The sequence below is a fragment of the Vulpes vulpes genome, chromosome 7 (genome assembly GCF_048418805.1).
Source record: "Vulpes vulpes isolate BD-2025 chromosome 7, VulVul3, whole genome shotgun sequence".
In the NCBI taxonomy this organism is placed as follows: Eukaryota; Metazoa; Chordata; class Mammalia; order Carnivora; family Canidae; genus Vulpes; species Vulpes vulpes.
The window spans coordinates 48,844,800-48,857,944 of record NC_132786.1 but is presented as its reverse complement, the minus strand read 5'-3'; the positions used below and the strand labels follow the sequence as shown (position 1 = coordinate 48,857,944).

The following is a 13,145-nucleotide window of genomic DNA, read 5'->3' as shown; positions in this document are numbered from 1 at the left end:
AGCTTGTTCATGGGAGACCTCAGTAGTGCTAGGGAGCTTGGACTTTATGTTTGCACAGCTTGTCTTGTGTGGGGGAGCAGAGAAAAGGGGTAAGACAAGATTCTTGGTCTTAAGGTACAGGCAATTTAGCTGGAGCGAGTCAAGCCATGCCAAGCGATACTATACACGTGCACACAGGTGCACACACACAACATGAGGCAGTCAGTAGGTAGTAGAGCAGATGAGAGTTTGAGCTGTGGGACTACAAGTATGGGGTCGGATGTGACAATTTATTAGTTCTGTGATCTTGAATCAGTCCCTCAAAGACTTCGTCTCATTATCTGTGGAATCTGTGAGTCAGGAAGCTATGCAAAGTAGAGGAGATAAGACATTTAGTGCAATGCGTAGCATAGAGTAGACACCCGATAAGTGTTAGCTTTCATTATAACCAGATGCAAACTGTAGGCTATATTGTATCATACCATATCCTAGCCTAGCTATATTGTAATCTGACGCCCTTTAGCTCATAAGTGCCTTGCGGTTGGGGGAAAGTAGCATACCTCCATAAAGTAGAGTGACACATAAACTAAATCTGAAATGATAGGTAAGATTTAGAAAGGCTGAAAGAAAAAGGGAAGATGTTCAAGGCAGAGGCAAAAATATGCATCTAGCATAGGAGCAAATAAACAGATGCTCTTTGCGAGATTAGAACACAGAATAGTGTGTAGGGTCCAGGGGCAGAAGTACAAAATAAGAATGTCTAATAGTATTGTTTTACTCTGTACATAAGGGCTTTACAGTAAGCCTTCTTTGCTTTTGCCAATCAAAATAAACTTTCGGGGGCAGCCCAGGTGGTTCAGTGGTTTAGTGCCGCCTTCATCCCAGGGCCTGATCCTGGAGACCGGGGATCGAGTCCCACGTCGGGCTCCCTGCATGGGGCCTGCTTCTCCCTCTGCCTGTGTCTCTGCCTCTCTCTCTCAATCTCTCTGTGTCTCTCATGAATAAATAAATAAAATCTTTAAAAATAAAATAAAATAAACGTTCAGAACTACTACCCTTTATTGTATTTTTTGGTTTTTTAAAACTGCTCTGGCAGGTTCAATTGTGTTTCCCACTTTGCAGATTCAAATATGTGGTATGAATCACATAAAAATGGACAGCTGATGGCAGCATGGAAAAAAAGTCCTTAAGTATTAGGCAATATAAGTAAACTTGAGAAATATGGAAATTTTTAAGTTTAAAGGGGTTTTTACAAGTGTTTTCTTTTTGTAGATTTAAATGGGTTTTGGAAATATTTTTTATAGCTAATTTGTTTTCATTTGAGTCAATGTTAAAATGAATGGAAAGCAAGGTTGAAAGTAAAGATGAGATATTATTAGAGCCTGTTTTGAAATAGTTAAAGCGGGTCTAGCAGTAATTACAACAGGTCTTAATTTATTCCTTGAATAATAATAATATTCCTTGAATATTTTTAAAAAATATTCAACCTGGGGAAAATGTGATTGTAGTTGCCACATCTATTCTCCAACTAGAATACGATGCTAGCTTCAGAAACAGGATTTTAAATATTGAATCTAAATATTGTTTCCCATCCTAGTTGGTCATATCGTGGGACCAGATAGGGAATTCATGATTATTTACCCTCACTTCATGCTTCCACCAGTGCTATCTAATTTAATTCTCATACAAAGTATCTATCGTTATCCTCACTTTAGAGATTAGGGAATTAAAACTCCAGGAACAAAGCAATCTTTCCAGGACCACCTACCAGGAAGCAGAACTGAGATTCTAATGTAAGCCTTCAAAATCTGAGATCTGGTGTTTTGGGCTTTTTCCCAGGCTATTGTGCTGCTCCCAGGGCTGCTAACTGGGGCCAGCTGTGAAGGATAGGGTAGGAGAAGAGGTCTAAGCAACAGGTCTAGGAGGTCTAAGCAGTTAGGAGCTGGGGCATGTCCCTTCCTTTGCTTCTGCAGATTCCCTGTCTGCCTTCTTCACCCTGGTGTTATCTGGAGGCTGGTGCACGGTGGCTGTATGAGGGCTCCCTTGCCCTGGAGCTCTTGGAGCTCAGAGCAAAGGATGAGAATAACAGGACATTGTTTACTCCTGGCCTCTCTGCCAGGTGACAGCGATCGGTGGCATTTCTCTGAGCAGCTACCCTGTCCAGATTCCAGAAACCTCTTCCTCACTTCTCGCCATTGCAGTCATGCATGTGGTACTGTGTCCCTACTGCTACATGGTTATATTGCCTGGCGGGAATTAAGCCATTTCTTGTTAATTTCTTTTCCCACATCTTTATAAAACATCATCCCTTTTGAATTTTTCCGTCAAAGTAGCCAGTTGGAGTGTTCCATTTATCTCCCGCTGATTCCTGACAGGCACCAAGTAATCTCAATAGCACTGGATGCCTCTTAATTTCTATTGTTTCTACTTTTCACAGGTTCATCGTTTCTCCAACAATTTTTATAGTGATTTGAGTGGTGTGATGACAATCCAGGCAAAACCACTGCAGCAGAGACCTACCTATTTTGCAGATAAAACACAGTATGTATAAGAAATAATTACCCCCCCCCCAAAAAAAGAAATAATTACCCCACCTCTTCTCTATGCTGGATACACTCAAGCACTGAAGACTGAAGAGGATGTGGGATAATGAGCATCCCGCTGAACCCCTTGCGATAGGTATGCCTGAGCCCATTCGGGGAAGGAGACAGCCACGCGTGAGAATGAAAACACACATAATATCAACCACAAAATGGTCATTGTTAGGGTAGATAGATAAGGGGAAGACACCTGTGAAATTTTAATCTTGTGGGCTATACGGTAGGATTACATCAGTGAGAACCTTAGATCTTTTCTTTGTTTCCCCGTGGTTGATTCTTCAATGAAGTTGAAATTGATTTGGAAATCATAGTCTTTCATTCAACCAGTACTTAGGAGTATCTTATTGAACCAGGCACTGTTCTAGATGATGCCTAGTAGTGGACACACATATATATGCCTTGTTCTCCTAATGCTTACATCTGAGTAATCAACTTGACCTCCACCCCCCAGGAATGAGCAAGAGGACAGATCATTGGGTACAGGGGCTGGTGCTATCTCTTTGGCACGACACCGCCTGGGACGAATCTCAGATGCTCGTGTACTACACACTTCTGGAAAGAAAACACCTGCACACACGAGGCTGCCTTCTCTTACTTCAGACTCACAGAGAATGAAAACCCCCAATGTGTACAGTGATGAGGTTCTTCGGGGAACAAAACTGTAAGTCCTGTCTCTCTCCCTGTAAACCAAATGTCACAGAGGACAGAGATGCTTGCCAGTTAGGACTTACGGATTCTTATCTGTCAAATTTTATGTGGCTACTTCCCAGGTATTTCATGAATTTGAATTTTTTTATTTTTTTATTTTTTTTAATTTTTATTTATTTATGATAGTCACACACACAGAGAGAGAGAGGCAGAGACACAGGCAGGGGGAGAAGCAGGCTCCATGCACTGGGAGCCTGACGTGGGATTCGAACCCGGGTCTCCAGGATCGCACCCTGGGCCAAAGGCAGGCGCCAAACCGCTGCGCCACCCAGGGATCCCTGAATTTGAATTTTTTTTAAAAAAGATTTATTTGAGAGCGAGAGAGAGAAAGCATGAGCACAGAAGAGGGGCAAAGGGAGAGGGAGATGCAGACTCCCCTTTGAGCAGGGAGCCCGATGTGGAACTTGATTCCAGGACCCTGGGATTATGACCTGAGCCAAAGGCAGATGTTTAACCGACTGAGCCACTGAGCACTCCATGAATTGGAATATTTAACATGAATTTTGTTGCAGTAGTATAGTTGGTTGTATCCTGGAATAAAAAAATCAGGCAATGTACCTGTAGCAGTGCAGCAAAATGAAGCTATAATGGTGAGGCCATCTTGGGTGGGTATTCAGTGGCCTCATCTGTAAAACTAATAGTTAACTAATGCTTTCAAATTACATATGCAATTCTTTCTTATTATGAGGTCCATTAGTGTGCATAAAATCCTATACAAATAAAAATTAGTGTGCATAAAATCCTATACAAATAAAAGGGACACACATAACTTCCAGGTTTTTGTTTGTCTCAAATTTTGATTTAAATTCTAGTTCGTAGTCCAACTATTAGTTTTTATTTAACTCCAAGGCTGTGTTTCACTCCATGTGGGGAGTTTCACAAAAGCTTTTGACCTTCAGGATCAACTTCAAATCATTGCTGTGTTAGATTGGAATCTGTCCAGTCCTTTGTTGCAGAATTATGAAGGAGCAATCCAGCTTTCTCACTTAAGTGTCAGGCGATCCTTCCATTAATAACAGCCAGTGTTTATTGACTGCGTTCTGTTACCAGCACCAGCTAAAGGAGTCGCATTTATTATCCTATTTATTACCTGCCACAAATCTTTCGAGTTGGTACTCACAGTATCCCAGATCCAAGATGAGGAGACAGAGGCTGAAAGAAGTTGCATAACTTGGCCAAAGATGATCTCCCGAGGGAGAGGCAGAGCTGGGACTCCCCACAGTACAGTTCAGCTTCAGAGACCAGCCCTGGACTACAGGGGCCCTGGGCGTCCTACAGCCAGGAAGCCAATTATTAAGGGGCTGCCCTGGGCTCCCCACTGCAGGGATGGGAGGCATGAACTAGCCACCAGAGCTAACCAGTAACTGGATTTTTTGGGATGCATTACATAGTGCCATGGCACCTTTGGTTTTTGATGAGTCTCTGTTTCTTTCACCATCTGGAACTGATATTTCCTATGTTATTTGGGTTATTTGGATCACCCGGGGTTATCTGCTCTGGGAGTTCTTTCAAGAGTGCTCCCCCTCCTCCATCCTTCGTGGCCATCTGGGACCCCTTCGCCCCCTGCCAGGGTCACTAGCCCACTGAGGCCCTCTTCTCCTCCTCCCCGAAGCCTGCCTGGGCTCCACTGTCAGGCTTTCCTCCCAAGCCTTTTCTATTTTCTCTTGAAATAAGCCAGATGCCTCCAACTGGACATTCCCTTCATGTTCTGGCCCCCATCTATCTGCAGGCCCGTGTTTTTCAACTTTTTTGTTTGTTTGTATTATTCCTGCCATTATAAAATAGTTTTTTTTTTAAAGATTTATTTATCTATTCATGATAGAGAGGGGGGGGGAGAGAGACAGAGAGAGAGAGACAGAGAGAGAAGCAGGCTCCATGCCGGGAGCCTGACACGGGACTCGATCCCGTGTCTCCAGGATTGCGCCCTGGGCTGAAGGCAGGTGCCAAACTGCTGAGCCACCCAGGGATCCCTATTCCTGCCATTTTAGACTACCTTTTGTAATTCCTCCCCTACCCATGGAATTTTAATGCCACAAATCTACTGTATAGTCTATGTATTGTTCTTTATATCTGTGTTTTATGCATAAAAAGAGTAACGGTTTTTTTTTCTGGGGGGGGGGTGTCCCACCAACAACCAGTGTTTGCCTGCTGGAAGCAATGTCACCATCTTTGATTCTGCATACCTGTATCTTCCTGCTACTTCTCATCACCCACCTTGACTGGGGGCAGTCTTATTGTCTCTCTGACCCACAAATACACCAGCTGTGAATGTTCTTACTTCCAGATTTTGTTTGTGCTCTTTCACTTTTATTAAAATAACATTTTTAACTATAAAAGTATGACAAGTTCTCTGTGGATACAAAAAATATGAGTAGATATCAAAGATCACCTGTATGCCCAACACATACAAATATAAAAATGATAACTTGGTCAGTTTACTACCAATTTTGTCCATGGTTATGTTTATTCTTTTCTATTTTCCTAATAATATATTATCGTACTATTATAGCATTTTTCATATGATTTTTTGACTTAATGTTATTCATATTTTCCATGTTTTTAAATATTTTTTGAAAGCATGATTTTAATGACTAGAAAAAGTAACATGTGGGTATATGACAATTTATTAAGTATTTCCCACTACTGAAACTTTTCATTCCTTCTATATTTTCACTATTATAAGGTACAGTAAACATAATTTTATACAAATCTTTTTTTAATTTAAATTCCAGTTCATTAATATACAATGCAATATTAGTTTCAGGTGTACAGTGACATTTTATGTAAATCTTAATAAGGATGTCTAAATTGTGTCCTGGTGGTGTCATCCTAGAAGTAAAGCAGCCAAGTCAAAGGTTATGGATATTTTTAAGACTCTTGGAATATTTTTCCAAAGCTCTTCCCAGAATGGTTTGGGACTACTACAATTTGTAGTCCCATTGGCAGGACGTGAGACTTTTTCCTTGCAACCTCTTAACTATGGGTAGTATATGTATTTTAAAACTTGATAGGTCAAAAGGGTCATATTTTAATTTTCATAACTATTATCAACAAATTAATGAATTAGAGTCTTATTGTAAAATATCCATCTTTGTCCTTGTGCATGAACTGGACAATTTTCCAGTGTCCGTATCTGGTAGGGAATGTCTACCATCTTCTTTTATTAACATTTCCTCACCTTTCCTGACAAACCTTATGATCTGGTTGTCAAATTCAAAAACAAAAAGTATCACATTGAACCTGCTAGCATTAAATCTATTAAAAACCTAGGGAAAACTGACATTGTCACAATATTCCATCTTCCCATCAAAGGACTTGTTTGCCTCTCCTTTTAATAACCTTGTATAAGTTTTATAGTTTTCTTCATCTGGGTCCTGCACATTTGTAATTAATGTTATACTTCATGGATCACACCACTCCCTAAATTTCTACAGTACAGATATTTAGAATCATTTACTGTGACCTTTTATTACATACAGTAATTATATTGTTCTCTAATTACTTCATGGGTTTTCATCTTGTTTTCAGGAACTTGTAAGCTCCTCAAGGGGAGGCACTAGATCCTCAGTTACTTGCACATTCTGCCCATGGTTGGCCCAGCTGAGCACTCAGTATATACAGGTTGACAGTCCCTGCTGAGCAAGGAGAAGGCAACTGGAGCCGGTGCTCATTCCCCTCCCTACATTTATCTTGGGGACATTCCGCTCATGCACCATGAGCATTTCTTTTGGAAGGCAATTGTGATTAGTAGCTCAGATTAAGAGCTTTGGGTGAGGTCCATCCCCTTCTGTCTGCACCTGGGTACTCAGTCACGTGTTGTTGTGTTTACAGGCAAACTGGTGGGGACCGTGTGTCCTCCTCATCAGCTCAGGCCTCACGGAGCAGATTACCCCCAATAGGCTCAGAGACCTGTGAGCAGAATATGGCAGTTCCTGGATCTCGACCTGTTTCTGTAAGACAGATTTCCTTCTACTTAAGTGCACCATTCAGATTTTCTATTGGAAAACAAACAAAACAGAATATAAGTTTGACACTTCCCTGTGAACACAGTAATAACAAAATGTCTCTCCATAATCTGCTTCCTGACAGTGACAAGTGATAGGAGGTAGGAAGGTTAACTCATTGTGTTGTGAAATACAAACATGATTTGAATTAAGTCAGAAAGTCCAGGTGTCAAGGAAAATCTGATAGGTTGGTATAGAGAAGAAAATACCATGCCTGTCAGGTCAGGAGACAGGGAGATCTGTGTTTGAACCCTGACTGCAAACTCTGTATGACTTGGTAGACAGTAATCTCTCTGAGCCTTAATTTTCTCACTTGTTAAAGGGTCACACTGATTCCTTCCTCAAAGAATTGTTATAAGGATGAAATGAAATTACAGATGGTAAATTATGCCTGCATAAATAGGACCTCAGGAAAACACCTCTGCCATTTTTATCAGGCCTCATTCTCACAGTTAACCTGCACCACGTCTATGCAGCGTGGAAGGGAGCATCTTCTCCACCCACGTTCAACTCAGCCACACCATGGCAAATGGTCTGGAAAGGTCTGAGGCTGCTAGTATGTGTACCCAAACGTCCCCCTACACTTACAATGACTCCTCACTTACCTCCCATATGGGTAACATTTCCCTATTTCGGAGAACACAGAAGGACCCTGGGTTTGGGAGCATAAAGGCCTCGAGAGAAAACCTGACAAAACCATTTTCTCTTGCATTCTTTTGCCTTCTTCAGTACAGCAATAGAACCCATGCCCAGAGAGGCAGGAGTTGCAAAGCATTGATGTGTAACCTTAGCATGTTGTGGCTTAAAGTCATGAAAGAAGGCAAACATCACATAAAAAATATTCCAATGCTTCACAAATGCAAAATTCCATTGCAATTATAATTTAACATTAAGAATTTTATGTGGTTAAGGTTTTCAATCCATGTTTATCTATTCGGATGCTACCATTTTACCAGGTTAAATAATAAAGTTACATAATTAGAATATATTTTGATATTTATGCTTGATAGGCCTTGTACTTCACAGTATCTAAATAGAAGTTTCAAATAAGCAAGTGAATGATTGAGCATGTAGAGATCTTCTTTTGTCTTTTTTAAGGATTGCATTTACCTTACACCAGAACATATTATCTTATATTTAGTACAGAGGGAGGCATCCACAGAACCGTGTGTTAAGTGCGATACCTGACAGTTTAGAACGATCACCTCTTCGAGAAAGATCTCTGACCATAGAACAGTTTTCAAGACCCAGCACAACCCATGCATTTCGGGTAGGTTGTCTGTTAATTATAAATGTGATTTTTAGAAATATGTGAAACAATAAAACTCAATTCTCATTTTATTTTTCTTCTAACAGCTAGATACTCCTCGAAAAGGTTCATTGACATTGATGGAATTTGCTGGCCACTCGTGGACAAGTCAAAGTTTCTTGACAGGTCAGTTTTTCCCGCATATAAGTAAAATAATATAATATGTGAAGCTTCAAGTTTTGGAAAGAGAAATTGAGGATTATCTACCTTAATAGGACTATTCTGACCATATAGGAGGAAATAGCCCAAGTGTTTTATCATCAATGGCCAGACACGAAGTCTCTACAAAGAGCAAAGCTGCAAAAATAAGCACTTACCTGCTGTTAGTCATAAAGGGTAAAATGCCCAAATGCTCTTCATTTAATTGGGGCCTCACAGAAAAAGAAAAATTCTGTCTTAGGAGGCTTGTGAGAAATCAGTATATCTCTCTCTGCAATGCAGTTTTCATGTTTTCCACGAAACCTTAATCTTAGTTCTCTTTGAAGATCTAATTATAAAAATGCTTCATGAAATTAATACAAATATTCTAAGTATTTTATAATAGAGAGTTTTACAGATAAATACTTGTTTTCAGCCTAGTAGCTATTTTTAGGGTAAAGTTTCTACTTGAATTTAGGCCAACGATGTTTTAGTTTTCAAAACTGTTACCAGCATTTTTGTTTAAGGAGGCAACATAGCATTGTCATGAGTCATGCCACTCTGAAACCAAATGCCTGCTTACCATCGTACTCGCTGAGCTATCTTAGGAGAGCCTCAACCTTTCTGGGCCTCAGTTTCTTCTTTTATAATAGGCTGGGTGGATGGATAAAACAATCATTGGAAAAATGTAGGCAAAGGACCTAACTAGATTCCAGGAATATATTGTTTGTTTAAAAATTATGAATACTTTGTATTATAGATAATCTGAAATGTAAAGGATAATTTGCTATCTTAAGGCAAATGCTATAATTTAAAAATAAATCTGGTAAATTGGAAACAGTGGGACAGTGCAGCAATTTTATCATTGTTTACATCAGCCCTTTTATAATTCTGTACCACAGTGATATCCAAGATTCTTTAGTCCTTTATAATTTTTCTCCTATGCAAATAGCCCTAAGCCACTATGCCTTTCTGCTACTTTTCTTTGTATATCCCCTAGCAGCATTAGCTCTCACTGTCAGTGACAGTAGTGTTTTTTTGTTTGTTTGTTTTCTAAAAGGCAGTCATGCTATGTTATCTGACTTGGAGATGGTCAGGAGCGAAGTAGGCATAAAGTGTGTTTATTAATAAATAGCAGTGTACCAAGTGCTCCCTCTGTGCCAAGTTCTGTGCTGAGGGCTGGCATTCAAACACCAAGGAAGTTTTGGCCTGTGCCTCAAGGAACGCTCAGTGTAGTGGGGAAGATGGAAAGGACCAGGAGAGAGGTGAGCAGGACCACCAGCTGGATATGCAGATGGCTAAATGGATAGAGAGGCTTCCCAGAGGAGGCGTGAGCCATGCCAAGCAGGATGAGCATCATGTGGTACATGAGAGACTCATTCCAAGGGAGTCATGTCCAGGAGACAGTGGTGCTGAAAGAGAGAGCTCATGGAATTGTGATGAATTTGGTTTTGGAGATGTTGACTGCAGCGAGCTAAGTGGAGCTAATAGTTTGTTGGTCACACAGGATTAGAGGTTCGGAGAGGGAACTGGGCTCTGAATTTGTTTTAAATCTCCACATTTAATTTTCCCCCAATACTAAGTCAGTATATTCTCTTATTGATAACTTTGCGCCTATTATTATTGATGGTCAGAAGCCTTTTTTATTTCTAAGGAGTAAATGAGGGTACGTAAGAGAGATATGCCTGTATTTCTAAGCATTTATTTTCTTTTTCTCTGATAAGCAGGCATGTAATCTGTTTCTCGACCTTTGCTTCCAGGTCAGAAAGCATTAGGAGCTATTAATTTATTAACAGTTGTTCTGTGACAGAAAAAAAGAAAAAGGAAATGCTGTGGGGGTATCCCCAATAGTGGGAATAAGGATTTCTTCAGGCAGCTGACTGCTCCTATGAAGTAGTAGGGTCATCAGAGCTCACTACCCAACTTCCTGAGCCTTAGGGAATCCACCTTTGGGTAGAAGGTTCGAGCAAACCCATCAGCTCTGGGAGGACACAGGGTAGCACGCAGGCTTAGTGGAGGGGGCGCCCCCTTCCTTCCTCTCAGGACCCCAAATGGCAGTTTTTGCATATTTCCTGGTTTACATAAAATAACATGAACATATTTTTTTAATCATGTGCATAGAAAGTAAAAAATAATCCTTTGAGAGCTGGAATTATTAGTGTTTTAATGAGAATTACTTTTTGGTTGGTGTTTCAGGTTCACAACATCTGCCTAAATCTTTTCAGAGGACAACTCTGACTACAAGAAAGAGATTCCAGGTGGCATCTTGATGGAACTTGGGCTTGAACTTCAAAGCCTCAGCATGCCATTATCACTTGAAAAGTGGAAGAACAAGTATTATACTGTGTATCTGTCTGATAGTGAGATGTGAACCTGAGTGAAATGCAAACAAATAAACAACTTAATTTTGAACACTTGCATTGTAAAGAGACTACAAGTCAAATTCACCAACCTTCTTTACGGGAAGCATTCCAATAAAGGTTCTTTAGGCTTTGCTCGAAAGAATCTAACATGTTTGTAATCCATCATTTTATCAATTATACACAGACACATAATTAGTATATGTATCCACATACTACTTAACATATGAGAGGATATTATCTAGGAATAAGCCATTTTGTAATGTTGTGTCTTGACATGTGTTTGGAGTCTCAGTCTGTCACTGAGCCGTCCAAATCCTGATCATTAATACATATCCCTCTCTTCTCTAGAAAATAGCAAACCCATCTTTGGTACAGTATGTCAGTTTACCTAAGATTCAGATTGTTCTAGTCAATTAATTTGGGCTACTTTTGAATCAACTGGGTTTGAGCATGAAAACTAGTAAAACAAAAATGGCTTGTGAGCCTCTTTGAGGAATGGCAATTCCTCAAGCCATTTTTGTTTACTAGTTTTCATGCTCAAATCCAGTTGATTCAAAAGTAGCCCAAATTTATTGATTTTTAAATTTGAACATAAACATAATATATCACATATGGTTTCCTCCTTGTTGTTTACAGGTGAAGGTGTTCATCCACTGAAGGAAGGCTTTCAGCATCCTCTTCCCTTATTTGATCACAGGCTGACTTTTGCTCAGATGTCACCTCTGCCAGAAAGCCTTCCTGACCCTTCTAAGGCAGTGGTTCTCTCCTCTCTGTCCTCTTGCCCTGCTTCCTTTCCTTCAGAGCATGTGTCCCTGTCTGATAGTCATATAGAAAATGAAATAGGGAATGCCAAGGAGACATGATCGATTGGAAGCCAGGCTCTAGGGTCATTTTCTTTTGCTTCCCCACCCATGTTTTTTTCTTTATAGTGACTTATATTCTTAGGTTCACTTTTAGATTCTCAGATCTCAAATCACCATTTTTCCCCCATCACTTAAATTTATCAATCTATACTTTATTAACCCAAAATGAAATTTCATCTATCTATGTATCATCATGGACATGTATTTTCAGACATATTTCCACTGTAAGAAAAGAAGATTTTGGCCTATCTATAGATATCTGAAATTAAAAAGTGTGTTGGGACTAGAATTAGTATTGTCCTTGATCACGGAATGATGGAACATATGTGATGCTAGAGCCCCATCGCTTCTGATCATTGCTCCCTTCCATTCCTGATTCATTTCTTATAGTAACAGAACATGTTAGGGAGTAGATGGATGATGGCCACAGCTCTGCAACTCTAGGTAGATTTTTAATGCTTAGTTACCCACACAAAGCAGACTGAAACATTTGGAGAATTTTCTAAACTCTCCCCCAACATCAGCTATAGAAACTTTCGAGAGAAAATATTAGTGTTAATTTAGCAGCTACCATCTAGGAAGAATTCCTGGACATGGGAGCAGTCTGGATTCCCGGTTCCTAAGGGCTTCTAGTTTGGGCTCTCTGGTCCCTAATTACAGCCAACTGTACCCATTTTATCCATCCTGCTCTTAACAGAACTGCTCAGGCTAATTTCTACCAGCTTCCAGGAACCATACACCTCCTTTCCTAATCAGCATTAGAAGGAAAGAAATGACTAGAAAGAAAATGACTGCTATGCATTCTAAATTAACATTAAGGATGAGTATTGAAGATAAATTAGTTTCTCCTGGAGAACCACTGAATATATTTTGTGGTAGCTTTACTTTGTGTGGCTTCTGAGTTTTGTAAATAAGAATCTATTCTTTTGTATATAAATTTTAGAATCTATTCTTTATACATGTATTGATCAAAAATGCTTTCAAAAAATAGAACCAAGTGCAGCAATCCTAATTTGCATCTTCGAAACATTTTCAATTGGAGGATAAAGTACAATTTTAGAGATAACAGAGACTTGGCTCTGCTACTGAATTTAAAAAAGATCTGCTCAGAGCATATGTTTTTACACCTGTATTAAAGATAGTTTATTTCATGTTAAATGAGATTTAGAGGTTAGTAAATA

General features: G+C 39.8%; 1 protein-coding gene across 4 annotated transcripts in view; it reads left to right on the top strand.

Moving 5' to 3' along the window:
• Positions 1–11,152, top strand: part of FAM149A (family with sequence similarity 149 member A) — a 52,415-nt gene extending 41,263 nt beyond the window's left edge. For all 4 annotated transcript variants that reach the window (XM_026018258.2, XM_072763703.1, XM_026018257.2 and 1 more), the window contains exons 9-14: positions 2,417–2,520; positions 3,031–3,240; positions 7,119–7,239; positions 8,433–8,561; positions 8,648–8,726; positions 10,935–11,152. In XM_026018258.2, coding sequence (XP_025874043.2) covers positions 2,417–2,520; positions 3,031–3,240; positions 7,119–7,239; positions 8,433–8,561; positions 8,648–8,726; positions 10,935–11,008 — 717 coding nt within the window. In that variant the 3' untranslated portion in view covers positions 11,009–11,152. The remainder of the gene's footprint in view (positions 1–2,416; positions 2,521–3,030; positions 3,241–7,118; positions 7,240–8,432; positions 8,562–8,647; positions 8,727–10,934) is intronic.
• Positions 11,153–13,145: the final 1,993 nt, after the last annotated feature.